This window comes from Pipra filicauda, unplaced genomic scaffold (assembly GCF_003945595.2).
Source record: "Pipra filicauda isolate LSUMZ 115617 unplaced genomic scaffold, ASM394559v2 scaffold29_size4552773_pilon, whole genome shotgun sequence".
Taxonomy (NCBI): Eukaryota; Metazoa; Chordata; class Aves; order Passeriformes; family Pipridae; genus Pipra; species Pipra filicauda.
The window spans coordinates 125,626-143,302 of NW_024104420.1; the positions used below are offsets into that span (position 1 = coordinate 125,626).

At 47.1% G+C, this 17,677-nt stretch overlaps 1 protein-coding gene across 1 annotated transcript in view; it reads left to right on the forward strand.

The window, feature by feature from the left end:
* LOC120323607 (cGMP-dependent protein kinase 1-like) overlaps positions 1–17,677 on the forward strand; it is a gene marked incomplete at its 5' end in the record, with an annotated part of 182,001 nt that overhangs the window by 80,513 nt on the left and 83,811 nt on the right. Inside the window, one exon of the mRNA XM_039383081.1 lies at positions 12,485–12,548. Coding sequence (XP_039239015.1) covers positions 12,485–12,548 — 64 coding nt within the window. The remainder of the gene's footprint in view (positions 1–12,484; positions 12,549–17,677) is intronic.

The window sequence follows — 17,677 nt, forward strand, 5'->3', positions numbered from 1 at the left end:
AGTGGCCAAAACTGCAGGGCTCCAATAAAGTAAATACTGAAACAGGTATTCTTGGCTTTCCTGAGCAACTGTTGATGAGTTTTAATGAAAATGGTGGGTCGGTTTTGGTTTGGAAATGGCAGCTTTTGTTTGCTGTGTGTTCTTTGAGGGGCTGGGCAGAAGATTCCTGCTCTGAGGGGTTTTTCTGCCTCTTTAGAAGGTCTCAGCTGCATCTTGATGCTGATATTTAAAAGATAAATCCCTTTTTAGTGCAGATTTTGGTCTGAAAGTAGTGACTGAGAGAGAGAAGATGAAGGCAGAGCAATGTCAGGGATAGGAACCACCTCCACCTCTGGGAGCTTGACCAGGGATCCTCTGCTGGGTTAAATCCCTTCAAACTCCTGGATTTAAATAACTCTGTGGAGTATTTTAGGAATAACAAGCTATCAGCAGCACAACAAGGTGGAGCAGAGCAAATCCTCAGGATTGAATTCCTGGAGCTGTTTGCATTTGAATGAGGACAAGCAGAGGAGGAGAACTGGGCTCTCAGCCAGCTGCCAAAAGAGTGCAATCCCTGCAAGTGTCCAAGGCCAGGTTGGACGGGGCTTGGAGCAACCTGGGCTAGTGGGAGGTGTCCCTACCCGTGGCAGAGGGTGGCACTGGACGGGCTTTAAGGTTCTTTCCAGCCCAAACGGTTCCATGGATCAAGGATTCCATGACTGGGGCCGCACCCCAGAGTGTGGTAACCAAGCTCAGTCAGTTCTGACACGGGAAAGGAGGAGTAGGTGATATTTCCCTCTTAGGAAAGATTAATCCGTGTGAGCAAAAGATGGATTTTAATTTCTACTCCTAGACCCAATGTGAAGGAGCCTCCCGGGAATCTTGAGAGGAGTTAATGGCTCACAATGTGCTTAATTACCCGTTAAAGTTCCTTTGTGCTGAGCAGACAGAAGAGGGTTGAGCAGCCTGTGCTGAAGGGCTCATTGAGTCTTTAGCTCAGATAGAAATGAAAGAGGGAGGGGAAAACACTGGGGTACCACAGGTAACTGCTGGAGAAGTGTCAGGTCAAGACAAACAATGGATTTTCATGCAATCATGAAATTCCAGAATGGTTTGGGTTGGAAGGAACCTTAAATCCCATCTCATCCCACCCCCTGCCATGGGCAGGGACACCTCCCACCAGCCCAGGTTGCTCCAAGCCCCGTCCAACCTGGCCTTGGACACTTCCAGGGATCCAGGGGCAGCAACCTGTGCCAGGGCCTCCCCACCCTCCCAGGGAACAATTCCTTCCCAATATTCCTCTGGCAGTGGGAAGCCATTTGGAAGATAAAAGACAAATGCAGTGGCCGGGTTCCAGAGGGACACCCGTGCCCAGCAAACTTAGGGCTGAGTCTCTGAGCCCTAAATAAGTGTGGAAATTCTGTTGTGAGTGGGAGGAGATCTCCCAGGCTGAGAGTCTCCCTTTTGGGACGTGTGTTCATCAGGAAAGGAGTCCCAGAGACAGTGTGAGTGCCTGGCTGGGATCACCAGCACAAACCGGTGGGGTTGGGGGGGGTTATTTCAGGGAGCTAATTCTGTTCTCACACCTTGTTGTTAATAATGGTACAAATCACTCTTTGGAAGTGAGCTGAGGTAACCTTAGTCATGTCATGAATGGCAGCATTTTGTCTTCAGCACCTTTAAAAGTCCCCTAAATCCTGCCTTTGGAGCACTGATCTATTAATGCTTTTATGGGCAGTCCGAGCCCCGTCTCGTTTTCCTGCGTCGAGTACATTTGCACATCATAATGATCATTTTATGCATTTGTCCTCTGCCTGCATGGGATGAATTTTTAATGTGCAAGCAGAGGGTGATGTTTTTATGGCTTTTATGAGCATCGGGAATGCATTTTATATTCAATTATATGCTGTCTCTGGGAATATCACACAAGCGACTTACCAATAAATACATCTCAGAGATTACCAAAAACTAGGGGGGACAGTAATCACCAGAGTGTGGGAATTGAGCAGGGACTCCAAAAGATACAAGTTAATGCTTATTAGGAAGAATAGTTTAAGCTGATAAGTGTTTCTGGGAGAAGATGAAGAGAGTTTCTAGAGCTCAATGAAGACAAACTCCCCGTGTGCCCCAGCAGTTCACAATGCAATTAGAAATATGTATTTTAAAGGGTAGAGGAAGGAAGAAAAGGGCATTACATGCAGTGGAAGTGATCTCAAAGAACGTGCTTGCAGGTTTTGTGCTGTTAAATTGAGCTATAGATGAAGACAAATCAGGCTTAGGCTGAAGTGCCCTCAGAGGGATGGTAAAAATCCTTAACTTGTTAATAATTTAGAGAATTCCAGCTGACCTGCAGTGAATTACTGTTCTGCTAAGCTGCTGACAAGGAGGGTGAGGAGAACCAGCTGCCCAAAGCACACCACGAGTCAATAAGATACTGATTTTAACAAGAAAAATGGCTGGAGCCACAGAACTTGGAGGATAAAATTCCGAGCAGATCGGAATATGCATGTGCACGAACACACAGCCACGGGATTTGTGCTGCTCTGCCCAGGGCTGGGAAGATAAAGGGTGTTATTCCAAACAAATCAATTTGTCTTGCTGCTTGAAACAACATAAAGAGTGAGCCCTGATCTGGAGGAGGGAAATGCAGGAGGAATCAACACTTGCTTTCGGAGCACGGAATAACAAAGTGGTTCGTGTTTGGGATCTCCTGGTGCAGAACAGGAGGTGGGGCTGAGCCAAACCAACACAGGGCAGATGTCCTGTCCAACACAGCCTCTACTGCCCTGCAGGTGTAGGGAAGGGAGGTGCTCAGCATCTCCTGCATCCTCTGAGGAACTCCATGACCTGGATTTGCCCAGCCAGAAATCCAGGAGCTTTTGTTCCTGTGTGGTTTTAAATGATGGGATAAACTGATGCTTCAATAAATTCCCATCCTGCACCAGCAGACTGTTCCCAGCACCATCTTCACGAGGTCCTGGATGTCTGAGGGACAACTGATATCAGGGACAGTCTCCCTGAGCCACTGAGATCTGCTACAACCTCCACTGGATTTGGGTTAGAGAAAAGAAAATCATGTCTTGATAAGGAAATATCCAACCTTGTCTTCCAGGCTCCCACAGGAATAGAGCTCCAGCCCACACGGTGCTGGTCTAGAACTTTCCTTATTGCTGGAAATGGGGGAATGAGGGAAAAACCTCAGTTTATCTGATTTTCAATTCCCCTGGGCCTTGTCTTCCTTCACCTCTGAGATGATCTTCCCCATCTGATCTTTCTCCCAGGGAGGTAACACCCGCTCTGAATCCGTAGGAAATGACAAATGGGTTGTTGCAGCAGCTGTTAACGGGGTTTTTTGGAGGAGGTTATTGGAGAGGACCTTGTTTTAAGTCAATTCTTGTGTGCTCACCCCGGTGCTACTGCCCTGATCTCCGTGCCTGGTCCCCAAATGGGATATTGGATACGTGTGAACTGTTAAAGGGCATTTTGTTAGGCATTAATCACCCAAGGGGAGTACACTGAGTCATCCACAAACTTGAGGAATGATCCTCAATAAATCAGAAGTGACAGTGAACCAGGGATGGATTTATGGGAAGTGCTTCCAACACCTGTTGTTGGCTCCTTTTAACTGTATTTTGATAGCTGTCAATGAGTCATTTTAATCTGAAGTGTTCCCTCCCAAACATATGTAATGGGGGGTTTAATCAAGATGCCGTGTGGCCTTGAATAAATCAAAGTACAGAACATAAAACGTGTCAGCCAGCCATAATCTTACCACGATGACCTTCTTTCTATGAAGAAAAAAAATGAAGCTGACTGGCAGAAATTCTGTTTAAAAGTTGTTTTTGCTGGGGTGGGAGAGCCATTGGTGGCTGGGGACGGGCTCTGGGCATGGCCAGGCTCCCTGGGTGCTGCTGTGGGCAAAGAGGGACAGCACAGCTTGGGGGTTACAGGGCTCAGGGGGCCAGCAAATATTCCCAAAGACTCGAGTTTCACTTTTGTGTTTGTCAGTTTGGAAGCAGGACAAGTGGACAAGGTTTAGAGGTTCAGCCATGGGTGGATGATCCATGTGCTGGCAGAGATCCCTTCCTGGGATACAGAGGCATCTGTGCCCTGTGCTGATCTCCTGGAGTCTGCTGAGCAGCAATTAATTAAACAAATGGGTGGAACTTGGTGAAGCTTTCATGTGGCAGCAGAAGAAACAGTGGGAAAGTAGGATGGGCTGGATAGAGCAAAATTAAACATCTGTTGGGATTCACGTGGGGACGGATCCAATGGGTTGGAAGGAACCTTAAATCCCATCTCATTCTACCCCCTGCCATGGGCAGGGACACCTTCCACTAGCCCAGGTTGCTCCAAGCCCCATCCAAGCTGGCCTTGGACACTTGCAGGGATCCAGGGGCAGCCACAGCTTCTCTGGGCAACCTGTGCCAGGGCCTCCCCACCCTCCCAGGGAACAATTCCTTCCCAATATTCCTCTGGCAGTGGGAAGCCATTTGGAAGATAAAAGACAAATGCAGTGGCCGGGTTCCAGAGGGACACCCGTGCCCAGCAAACTTAGGGCTGAGTCTCTGAGCCCTAAATAAGTGTGGAAATTCTGTTGTGAGTGGGAGGAGATCTCCCAGGCTGAGAGTCTCCCTTTTGGGATGTGTGTTCATCAGGAAAGGAGTCCCAGAGACAGTGTGAGTGCCTGGCTGGGATCACCAGCACAAACCGGTGGGTTTGGGGGTGTTATCTGTTATCCAACAGATCTTGTTGGATCCAACGTGAAATTCCCCCCAAATTCCCCCTCTGATGGCCAAGGGTGGCTGTTATGTGGATCCACCGCCCCGTGGCTACTGGATCTCGCTCCTCACCGGTGGTTTCCCCCTTCTCCAAACTGCTTTGTCCCTGGAATGTGTCGCCCATTTCCATCCATCCCCGTGGCTGCATCTGCGCTCATCCAAACCCAGGGTGCTCCCGTTGGAATGTCGTGTGTGTTGGGACGGGATGGGGAGTGGGATGGGCCTGGCAGTGTCAGAATCAGGGAGCTGGTTTTGGGGTCGCAGCCCCAAAGAAAGCGAAGGAAGTGAGAAGCAAAGATGGTTTGACAGCAGCACAACAGAACTGTTTTGAATCATTGAACTGACTTCCCGGCACGGTTGGTTTTGGTTTGTTCGGGGGGTTTTATTGCCCATTTCCTTCCTTGCCTGCCTGACATATTCCCAAGATTATGTTTTCGTAAACAATTGAATTTTGGAACCGTATGTCGAGTCTGTCAAGTTTATTTGATTATTTCTCCAATACAGTCCAAGCCCCTTGAAAATCCTCAGTCCCTGATTCATTTTCAGCTGTGCAGAGCACGTTTTGGACTCCTCAGTTGTGAAGGTGAAGGAGAAAATCAACAGCATCATGACCTCAGGGATCCTCCTCCTCTTTGCTTTAATTCAGAAGGGGAATGAGGCTTATCTTGGAGAAAGAGAGGGTTCCCAGGGATGGCTTTGGAGGTGTTTTAAAGGTGTTTGGGATGCTGAGGCTCCTGAAACATGGAGTAGCACGTTTCAAGTAGATCCAGGCTCAGCTTGGGCAGAAATCCTGGTAGCATCCATAAAAAGGCATACAGAGATGACAGAGCTCTTCCAGGGAAAGACGAAAAGCAACAGCAGCAGCATTCCCAAGGGTATGGATAAAAGCCATTAGAAAGAAGGAATTAAGATGAGCTGCCATCTGTCAGCCTTCAGAGCTTTGGGGAGGATAAATGGCCTGAATTGCACCCAAATCAATAACACAGGTGGGAGCAGTGCCAGGAGAGGGCTTGGCTCTGGGTGGGAAGGGATGGGAGAATGGCTGGAGTCTGGCTGGGAAGGGATGGGAGCAGTGCTGGGAGAAATCTCAGTATTACACAGAATCCCAGACTGGGTCAGGCTGGAAGGGACCACAGTGGGCATCTGGTGCCACCTCCCTGCTCCAGCAGGGCCAGCCCAGAGCACAGGGCACAGGAGTGTGTCCAGACAGCTCTGGAATAGCCCCAGGGAGGACACTCCACCCCCTCTCTGCTCTCTCTTCAGGGCTGGGGCACTGCCCAGCCAACAAGTTCTTCCTCCTGTCCAGCTGGAGCTTCCTGGCCATCAGTTCCTGCCCGTTCCTCCTGGGCCATTGCTGGGCCCCCCCGAGCAGAGCCTGCTCCATCCTCTGCCCCCTCCCTGCAGCCCCTCCAGACATGGCTGAGGGCCCCTCTCAGGCTCTGCTCTGGAGGCTGAACAGCCCCAGCTCCCTCAGCCTTTGCTGCTCCCAGAGCTGCTCCATCCCTTGGGCATCTCCTCTGGCCCCACTCCAGGAGCTCCCTGTCTCCTTCAGGTCCCTTTGGTTTGGCGGGCGCTGGAAGAAGTTTCCCGGGAGAACATGAAACGCTTGTGATTCATCTGATCTTAAAAACATTCACAGCCCATTTTTCTTTTGTATAAATGTAATTACGAAGACAGAAAATTATGGTAATCTTTGTAATCCATTGGTTTAATGGGGCTGGTTGAAGGGAGGGGAGCAGCATTCCAGCGGCAAACAGCTCCCTGCCTGGGAAATAGTGTCGTCAGGGGCTTGGTGAAGAGGAGATTATTGTGACAATTTGCTGTCAGGAATGGCAGAGATCTGTGAGAGACAACACGCCTGCCTTCAATTGGGCCTGGAGATGCCCAATTTGGGGGAGTGGGACAGAGCAGGATGTGCATGCAAATGCCACTTGTCACTTCTTTCCACTCACGGGGTATTCACTGCGTTGATCAGTGTTTGAGGATCCCTTTGGGGGCACAGCCTGAGTCTCTCACAAAGGGCTTTGGTTCTCCAGGCACCAGCACCTTGTGTGAGGTGATGGGCTGTGTTGCAGTTGTAGTTTTAGTCTACAAGGCTGGGCTGGACAGGGCTTGGAGCAACCTGGGCTAGTGGGAGGTGGCCCGTGGCAGGGGGTGGCACTGGATGGGCTTGAAGGTCCCTTCCAACCCAAACCATTGTGGGATTCTGGGATTCAGTCAAGATGCCAAAATCAGGCTTGGAGCACCCACTCTGGGTCTGAAGGGTGAGGGTTCATTTCCCATGAAACCCCCCCAGAGAATGGGGAAAAAGTGCTGGAGAGAAACCCTTTGGCAGCAAACTGTTTTGAAGAGGTGATTACATGGCAAGCCAAGCACAATTTAATTTCAACTGGATTGTGAAAGCAGGAGCATAGAAACAAATGTGTTCAGGGCTGGGGGGGGCTTTGAGCAACAGCCTTTATCTTTAATCACCTCTATATTTGTATCAAAATAGGTATGTTTGTATCAAAAATAGTGTGGGCACAGGCCCAGGGCAGTGCCCACACTGCTGGGTCAGGCTCTGCTCCCAGGGAACAAGGGACAGGAGGAGAGGGAACGGCCTCCAGCTGTGCCAGGGGAGGCTCAGGTTGGATATTAGGGAAAATTTCTTCACTGAAAGGGTGGTGAGGCCTTGTCAGGGGCTGCCCAGGGAGGTTTGGAGTGCCCATCCCTGGAGGTGTCCCAGGAAGGCCTGGCCGTGGCACTCAGTGCTCTGGGCTGGGGACAAGGTGGGGGTTGATCACAGGGTCTTCTCCAACCTCAGTGATTGTGGGATTCTGTGATATAATAATGCTGGAACAGACAGGGGAGATGGAAGGTACAGAAGCTTTACTTCAGAACTGCAGGTATAATTTGATTTGCAAATATGAAGAAATACCAACTGCTAGAGCAGAGATTGTCCCATAACAGACTCCAGGGATTAAAGCAGGTGTAGTTTCCCTCCCTGAGGAGGCACAGGAGCAGCACTGCTGGGAGTGTGAATCCTCTGCCTCGAGATGAGTAACCAGAACTGTGCCTGCTTGAAGTTTAGTGATGTTTCCAGAGTAGTTGCTGCTGCTGAGTTTTTGTAGCTCTTTGGGAGCAATTGTCCTTTTCAGGATGAATCATCCTGAATGAATTCATCTACAATGGGAGAAGGGGTTCATATACCTGCTAATTTCTCTGCCTCCCTCTCATCATGACAAGCAACAATTGAATTTTTCTGTGAAATTGTACAATCTCCCCCGTGACAGACAAATGAGATGCAGTGGGAGGGCTGTGTCTGATAATGAACCTTGTCAGGGATTGACAGGAGCAAGGGAAAATAATACTCTGGAGTTTTGTGCAGCCTGTTGAACACAAACAGAGCCTGGGCTGGAATAGGGTACCTGGAATGCTCAAAACCCGTGTAGATGTGGTGCCTGGGACATGGTTTCCTGGTGGACATGGCAGTGTTGGACTTGATGACCTTGGAGGGCTTTTCCACCTTAATGATTCCAGGGTGTGCCACCAAATTGTTTTGTGGATATTTTGCATTCCCTGCAGGGAAAACCGGAGTTTTGGCCTCAGGATGTCAGCAGAGCCTTCATCCCTTTGCATCCTTGTTATCCTTTCTCATCAGAAGGAAAAATGCCACCCTTGGCAGTTGCTTTACTTGGAGGGAAAAGATCAGTTCAGCTGTTTCCTGTGTCTCTCCATTTTCCTACGTGTAGCAGCGCTTCGGATATAACCAGTTACCTGAAAACAAACTCACCACAACCCCCTTTCAGGAGTTTATTTACCCGAGTAAGGGCTGTGTAATGAGGGGCAGAGCTTTCAAACTGGAGCTGTAACATTTTCACCCTCTCCAAAATGAATAACTGTGAATTGTTTTAATGCTTGGGTGGCTTTAGCACAGCAGAAAAGTCGTCTGCAACACCTGCAGAGCAAATCTGTTCTCACTTCCTCAGAGCTGTGTTGCATGAGCTGATTCCAAGGCCAGGGATGAGTGTAAATAAAGGGAGTGTGAGTGGCTGTGACCCTCCATCTCCATTTCTCCTGTTTTGAGTTTTGAGCTTTGCATTCCCAGCTGGCCCAAGGCAGGGAACAGCAGCAACAACTGCATTTGTTGGGGTGCCAGCCAGGAATAAAAGAGAAAGGTTTTGTTCCAGAGTTAACCCAGGAGGATCATCTGCATGGAGCTGGATGAACACTCTCAATGAACAGCCTTCCAAAGTTTGGGAGACACATCTTGGAATGGATTTAGGAAGTGAATAGTTGCTTTTGTGTTGGGCTGAGGGAAGAAGAGCCAAGAACCCTGTGGAGTTTTCCTGTGTGTCAGAAGACAAATGTCCTGTCACAGTGTTGGCAGCTCTGCCACCGAGTGGCTTTTAGGCTGAAATCCAACCCTTGGGGCACAGCCAGGATTGCTTGGAAGCCCTTGCTGGTTTTGTACAGGAGTAATCCCATGGGATGGATCACAGGGACGAACCAAAGCCCTGCTAACGGGGGATGATCTTCTCCCTGGGTGACTCCACATCCCCAGGGATGGAACCCAGCCTTTCCCACCTCCTTTGGGTTGGGCACATCCTTGCTTTTGTACCAGGACAGAGACTCACTGGGGATGTTTTAGCACAGCTGTTTTCCCAGAGTTTGGCAGCTGGCGTTGGGCACGTTGAGCTCTCTGGGAAGACGTGTCGCGTTCGGAGCCGGCCGGAATAGCTGCAGACTCCGAACAATTCCCCACGGTCCCTCCCCAGGAATAGGGGCTGTCAGCCCCTACACAGTGTAGAACACAGCCAGGAAAAGTCACTTCTCCTCACCAGCAGGAGCTGCTCCTCCTTTCCCTGTCAGAGCCCAGGGGGAACCAGGGAAGGGAGACTGGAGAAGGTGCAGGGCTGCTCCTCATCCTGTCACCTCGTGGCAGTCCCACAGCTTTTCTGATCCACCATTGGGATGGTTGTGGATTAAAATAATCAGCTTTATTGGCACTTGGGGTTAAAACTCAATTTCCTAAAGTAGGGATGTGCTTTGCCTCGTTGTGCCTCTGGAGCTGCTGTCCCTGCCTAGAGGAGGTGACAGGGATGTTTTAAGATCTTCGTTGTTGACGAGGTTTAAGGAGCAGTTGGAGAGGAACTTCTTGGAAAACTCTGGGTTTGCTTGATGCTGTTTTGTTTGGCAAAACAGTCACTTCTTGATGAGCTGGAGCTGCATTTGCTGTGATTTCTTCTACCATAAATAATGAATGCATTGAACCCAGTGTTTGCTTTTCTATATGTTCAGGCTTTTTCACAGATCTCACACAGCTGTAGAAAACAAAATACAATTTTTTGCACCTCTTGCTGTGCCGATGAGAGATTTCCTTGGAGTTTTCTGCTCCCCTTTGCCTCCCTAACATGTGTTTTCCCACTTGGAGCAATTTGCAGCTCAGCTGTTTTGCTCTAAGCTCTCCCTTGAGAGCTGAGGCTCCATTTTCCTTTCAGTGCAAGTACCCACATGGAAATAACCTTCAAAACACTCATTTTTGCATTCAACTCTTTCAATCATACAGGCAGGTTTGGGAGGAAATCAAGGATCTGTTTGATGAATCCATTTAATGTTGTCCTGCAGAGAGCAGAGGTGTGTTTTTATTGACCCGGAGAATCGAGTCCTGTAAGACCTTTTCTTATGAGACTCAAATATGTGGCTGCATTGTCACTTCTGGCTGTTCAGGAGGATATTGGCCCATCATAAACCTGGGATATTAATGGGGTAATTCCCTGATATGCTGTAGCTGGAGTTTGTTTTCTCAACAAGCTGATTTTCCCATTACCTGCTCTGTTGCTGAGTTTAAGTTGTAATCTCTTCTCGTGGTAAAATTTGGAATTTGTTCAGAGCTCACGGGCTATTTCCCTGGTTTTTATGGACTTGGTCTATAGTGGATGTCTCCCACTACCCTCCCCTGGATTGCATAATTATCCATAAAAAAATACTCCCTCAATTTGGGAGTGTAATGGTGCAACCACGGTAAAATCCATCCCCTTTTCCAACGCTATTATCTTCTCCCATAAGTTTATTCCTCATTTGGGAATGCTGGAATTGGTATAATGAACCTTCATTTTATACTTAGGCCCAGTCATCACATAATTCCTTTTCAGTGTTTCCCGCCTGTCTGCTGTTGTTGTGGTTTGGACCTGTGTGTTTCCAGCAATAAAAGTGCCTTTCCTAAGGAAAAAAAAGGTGTTACTGAGAGGATGAAAAGTCCCATTTTTCTGCATTTATTTGGCCAGGTCTCTCTTGTTACCATTACATAGATTCAGCTGAAGCTACTCTTTTTAATAAAAAGGAGGCAAATAGTCCCAGAATAATTTAGGTTGGAAAAGACCTTTAAGATCATTGATTCCATAGGTTCTGTCAGCACTGCCAAGCCCTGAACTTCCAGGGATGGGGCATCCACCTTTTCTCTGGGCAATGGTATTTTTTGGGTTCTATTTACCACTCAGAAAGAAATGCTTCCAGCAGCTCCCTTGGCACCTCATTATCCACATTCCTGGAATCAGCCCGGAGCACTGGGAATGTCAGTCCAACACTGGGAGCACAGGACTGTGTTCTCACCATGTAGTGGAGTGTGGGGAAGCAGCTCCCCAGCAAACTTCTTGGAAACAGCTCTACCCTCTACTCTTTCATGTGGGTGTGTTGTTAATTAGTCTGTGGAGGACAAGTGGTTTTAATTAAAGCAGGTACAGTGCTGCTTTCCTGCCTCTGGAATGAACGTCGTGTCTGGGTCTCGCTCAGCACCACTTGGGAATATTGATGAACAGCAGGTTTTTAGGGAAAGCAGGGAGACAGAAACCAGGGCTGTTGCAGAATCCCAGGCTGGGGGAGGTTGGCAAAGGCCATCTGGAAGTCACCTGGCTCAGCCCCCTGTTCAGGGTGCTGGTTGCTCAGGATCGTGTCCGCCCGGCTTCTGAATATCTCCAAGGAGGACAATTCCCAGCCTTGCTGGGTGGGCTGTAAGGCACTGGAGATACAGCTTTAAGGTCAGGGTCCTTGCTGGAGGTTTGGAGATCCCTCCTCCTGCTCCAGACTGAATTCCACCTTGTTCTGGTGGCCCTGGGTCAGTGGGCTCCTTGTTGCTGCATCACCCTCTTGTTCCAGCCAGCAGGTCCAGCCTGGCCCTGTGCTGAGGGCAATGCTGCCAAACAAGGGGAAAAGGTGCCTTTTTGGCAAAAGAAAACCAGCAAAGTCGAGTTTAAACCCCCCAGTGAAGTCTTCAGTAGCTCCTGGAGTGGTTGGGTGCTGGTCTGTTGGTGCCCCATGTCCCTGGCAGCTCCGTGTTTCCCGCGTCTGTGTGTGGTTTCCAGCTTTTCCCTGGTGCTGGTCGGAGCTGACCTCCTCTGCCCTCTTTTAATGTTGGATTTCACTGCTGGTGGGCTGGAAGCAGACCAGGAAAACTGTGCCCAGCCATCGGTGTGACTGAGCAGGCCTGTGGTGCAGATGGATTCCGGAGGATCCTGGGTGGATTCTTGGTTGGTCCCAGCTTTACAGGTGGTTCTCCAGAGGTTTCACTGCAAGTTATCCCAAAATACATCTTGCTGGAAAGGGATCAGATTTCCACTGTTTGCTGCTTTTCTTGTTCAGCCCTAGAGGATGAGGGCAAAATATCCCTGGAAGAGAGAGGAGAGGTGCAGCTGGAATTATGTCCTGTCTGAAGGGATCCATTAACCAAGGTTTCTCTTCTGTTGCAGCGTTCCCACATTCCAGAGCCTTCCCGAGGAGATACTCAGTAAGCTCGCAGATGTCCTTGAAGAGGTAAGTGCTTTTAATATTGAGAGTCCAGAACCTTCCAGTGGCAATATCCAGGCTCTTTTGTTCCCCAAGAACAGCTTCCCAGTTGTGCTCCCAGTTGTGGTTGACTTTTCCAAGCACATTGGGATCATGAGAGGAACTGTTTGAAAAATCAATCCAGTTTGGAAAAGGGTTTGTATTTTGTTTTTTAAATTGAATTTTGATCAAGTTGGGGAGTGAAAGAATCACTTCCTGTGGTGCCCAAAAGGGGAACAACCTTCTCCAGCCCCTGGTTCAGTGGTGGGGACAAGAGGGGAATGTGCAAACAGCATTTCCTTCCAAATTTGATGTTAGAGGGCAGTTTAAAGGAGGTGTCATGGAAAAGGTGCTTTGGGAAGAGTTACAGCAGAGAGGGGAGTGGTCTGGATGGAGCTGGGCTTTGCCTACCTGGGGTCTCATTAATGTCAGGTTTTTATAAAGTCTTGACATAAAACAAACCTGAAGAAACCACCCACAAAACAACAACAAAAAGAGCACCCAAAACACCAAGCAAAAAAAAAACCCTAAACCCCACAAGAAACCCCTTTCACTCTGCCCAAACAACCCCCTGCAAACAAACCAAAAACCCCAAGTTGTCCTATGAAGGAGAAAGGACAGCACAGTCCTGGAGTGGCACTGCAGGCACTTTGCTGCCCACAGGGGAGTTGATTTGAATTCCTTTTTTCCGAGCGTTGTTCCCTCTCTGCCTTTTCCTTTAGCGTTCAGATCAATCCTGTGGCTCCAGCTGCTTGTCCCAGGGAATAATTGCGTGTTCCTAGATAAGCTTTATTCCCTTTCCTGCTGGAGAAAGGAATGTGGAGTGGATCTGCCAGGAATTCCATTTGCCTGTCTCCAAACCCCATTCCCAGCCACAACCACAGCTTTGTTTCCTTGGATCACATAACCAGCATTAAGCTCCTTATCGAGAGTTAAGGAAGGGAATCGAGTCAATTAAACTTCTGCAGGGACATTTAAAGTTTTATGGAAGAGAGGGAAAAAAAATGTCTTAATAAATATCCATGTAGAAATGAGGCACAAAAGTGAGGATAACTCTGGACCCTAAGGGTGGATGGTGTGGAAAAGAAGGCTGGTTATCCCAGTCTGGCCCGGGATACAGCTCCCAGTTTCCTACTTGGAATCAGCCTTTTTGTCCTCTCTGAGTTGGTCTTTGATTTAAGGGACCCTGTTTTACATAAGAGAAAATCACTCTCTGATCTGTATATTTAGATTTAGATGTTCTATAACACAGAAATGTGTACAATATATAGATATATAGGTAAATATACCACAATGCACTAAATATCTGCTATGGTACACTAAATATATACTATAATACCCTAAATAGAGTGTATATAAACACTAAATATAGTATATATTTAGTGTATTATAATCTATATTTAGTGTATTATGTACTATAATATAAAGTGTATTATAGTGTATTATATATAGTGTACTATATATAGTGTATTATATACTATTATATATAGTGTATTATATACTATTATATATAGTGTATTATATACTATAATATATTAAATATATATTATAATACCCTAAATATATACTATAATACACTAAATAATATATATACACACTAAATATAGTATATATGTAGTGTGTTATAGTCTATATTTAGTGTATTGTGTACTATAATACACTAAATAATATATATAGACACTAAATATAGATATATTTAGTGTATTATAGTCTATATTTAGGGTATTAGGTACTATAATATATAGTGTGTTATATATAGTATACTATATATGGTGTATATATACTATAATATATATTATATATACTATATATAGTGTATTATATGCTGCAATACACCAAATATAGACTAAAATACACTAATTATATACTATCATATAATAATTATATACTATATATCCTCTGCATGTCTATACACTATATAGCTTTATTCTATAGAGATCTATATATCATATATAAATACACTATGATACTACTACATATACTATATATAATCTATCTTTATATACTGTATATACTTTATATACTGCATATAAATATCTATTATACATAAATATTTATATACTGCATATAATCAGATAAATATAGTACTACTACAGTCACTTTGTATTTAACATGATTTGTATCCAACATTGGAATGAAACAGCAATAACTTTATTTTATCTTCTCTAATAACTTGATTTCATCTTCTCTAATAACTTGATTTTATCTCCTCTGTCGCTGCAACAAGGATTTGCATAAAAGTGATTGATTTGGCACAGTTTTAGGCGGGGGGAGGAAACAAAAAGCTCAATGTCAAGATTTCCTGCAGTTTTCCTTCTGATCCAGTGCTGTGGGTAAAGCAGCACTTCTGTCCTAAGCTTCTCAAAGCATTCTAAAAAATGTTGAGTAAAATCCTACAGCAGGGAAGAAAAAAAAGGTGGTTGAATCGCCTGTTATCCAAATCACACTTGGGAATGGCATTAAAAAGGCAGCAGGGAGGGAAAAAGGTCAGTGTTTGATAAGATAATTTCATTTCTACAATTGATGGGAATACAACAGGTCCCTTGGATGACTCGGGCATTCACAGAACCTGGGGGAATTTCCCCTGCTCTTGCTGTGGCTTCTGAGTTGTGGAGATCACTCCCAACAAGGAAATTTCCTTGGATTTGTAGACATGAGAGTAGAAACAAGTGTCTTGGCTTGAGTTTTAGCACATTGCCCCCCCATTCCTGGTGTGCCAAGGAATGTCCCAGAAACTGGCTTTCCAGGGCCACCAGTGCCCCTGTTCCCAGCCCCTTGCTCAGGTTTCTCCAGCCGTAGATCTTTGTGGTTGCACCATCTCAAAGCAGCTTTAGTTGCACCTTTAGCCCCAGGATTTGGGAATTCTGTTACAGCTTTTAATGACTGAAGGACCGTTTAGGTTGGAAAAGAGCTCCAAGATCATCCAGTCCAGCTGTTGCCCAGCAGTGCCAAGCCCAGCACTGGCCCACGTGCTTTGGAACACCCCCAGGGATGGGGACTCCACCATATCCCTGGGCAGCCCCTTCCAAGGCTTTACAGCCCTTTCCATGAGGAAATTTTCCCTAATATCCAACCTAAACCTTCCCTGGTACAACTTGAGGCTGTTTCTTTCTGTCCTGTCACTTGGGAGAAGGGATTGACCCCCACCTGGCTCCACCCTCCTTTCAATAGGCTGCACCTCTGCCCCAGTCCCAGGATTTGGGAATCACTATTATACCCCTGTGTGGCTTTTCCCAGCAACCAAATTAAACCCTTCTATCTCCTTCCATTGCATTTTTAAAATTATATTGATATTTTAGTGCCTTGTTTAGGCTTCATTTTTGGTTTACATGGGTTTTGGTAGCTCAGTGTCTTAAGGAGATGGGTGTAGGACAGTCCTCTCAAGTCATTTGCTGGGAAGTTCCTCCGATATTCATCCAAATTATGTAGCAGGACAAGAAAAAAGGTGGAAATTGGAGGATGTGGAGGCAAAATAAATGCAGAAGTTTGTGGTCAGTGCTGCCTCCCCTTCACATGCAGTGGGAAGGGGGAGGTAGGGAACAAAGGGTTAATGGTGCTTGTGTTGTGCAAGGGATGAAGGACCCAAATCCATCAGTTATTCCGTCCGGGGACAGTTTTCATCCTCATTTTTTCAATAGAGTGTCATGGAATTGCAGAATGGGTTGGGTTGGAAGGGACATTAAAGCCCATCTAATTCCACCCCCTACCATGGGCAGGGACACCTTCCACTGTCCCAGGTTGCTCCAAGCTGGCCTTGGACACTTCCAAGGATCCAGGGGCAGCCACAGCTTCTCTGGGCAACCTGTGCCAGGGCCTCCCCACCCTCACAGGGAACAATTCCTTCCCAATATCCCATCTAACCCTGCCCTCTGGCAGTGGGAAGCCATTCCCTGTGTCCTGTCCCTCCATGCCTTGTCCCCAGTCCCTTTCCACTCTCCTGGAGCCCCTTCAGGCCCTGCAAGGGGCTCTCAGCTCTCCCTGGAGCCTTCTCTTCTCCAGGTGACCCCCCCAGCTCTCCCAGCCTGGCTCCAGAGCAGAGGGGCTCCAGCCCTGGGAGCGGCTCCGTGTCCCCTCCAGACTCACTCCAGCAGCTCCACATCCCTCTGAAGTTGGGAGCCCCAGATATGATAATCAGTGATTTCAGAGTTTTGTAGTTCCAAATCCACGGGAGGGGTTGGAATTAAGGTCTCGTTGGCATTTTCGGCTCCGGCATTTTCTAAATCCCGTGTACTCGGTGTTCCTTTGCTGTCTGGGATTTAATGTGCTAATCCATGGAGGATGCTCCACGTGTGAATCTGAGCAGTCTGAGCGGCAGGAAGCGAAAAATGCAGTTGGATTTGGTTACCAAAATCCTGGAGGTTTTTCTTTGTGTGTGGATAATGTCAAATCCAAACTACGTCAAACGGATTCGTCTCGTGTGTTGTGTGTCCAGGGCACAAGGGAGCTTTGGTATTTTTAGATATATATATATATATTTTGCTGCTTTATGTATAGAAAATAAGTGTTCCAGGCCAGGTTGGACAGGTCTTGGAGCAATCTGGGATAGTGGAAGGTGTCCCTGCCCATGACAGGGGTGGAATGAGGTGGGTTTGAAGGTCCCTTCCAACCCAACCCTCTCTGGGATTCCCTGATAGTCCTTTGTGACACATTGCAAATATGTCATATTTATATATGACAGTTGCAAGGTAAAATAGATATTCAAATATAATATAAACATGGCTAATTGCCCTAAATGAAGCTGCAAACCACTTCATTAACTAGTCCTAGGTTTTCCTGGCTGTAACTTGGAAAGCGGTTACGGTTTGGCATTAGAGCCCTGGGACTGCCATTCCCATGTCTCCCAGCGTGCATTTTGGGAATTATTTCTCTAGAAGCTTTAATACTCCAACATTTTTATTCAGTTGAGTACCCTACTGTGGTCCAAGTGCCAGTGATGAGCTTCCTCCAGTCCCAGGCAGCTCGGAGTTGGCTCCGTCCCGGATCCCGCCGCGTGGATGGTCATGGACAAGCGGCTCTGCCAAACTGTGTGAGGGAAGAGAAAAGTGTTAAATGCCTCAGGCAGGTGATGCCCGGGCTCAAAACTGTCTTCTTGCAGCTCTGGCTGCTGCAGAGCACAT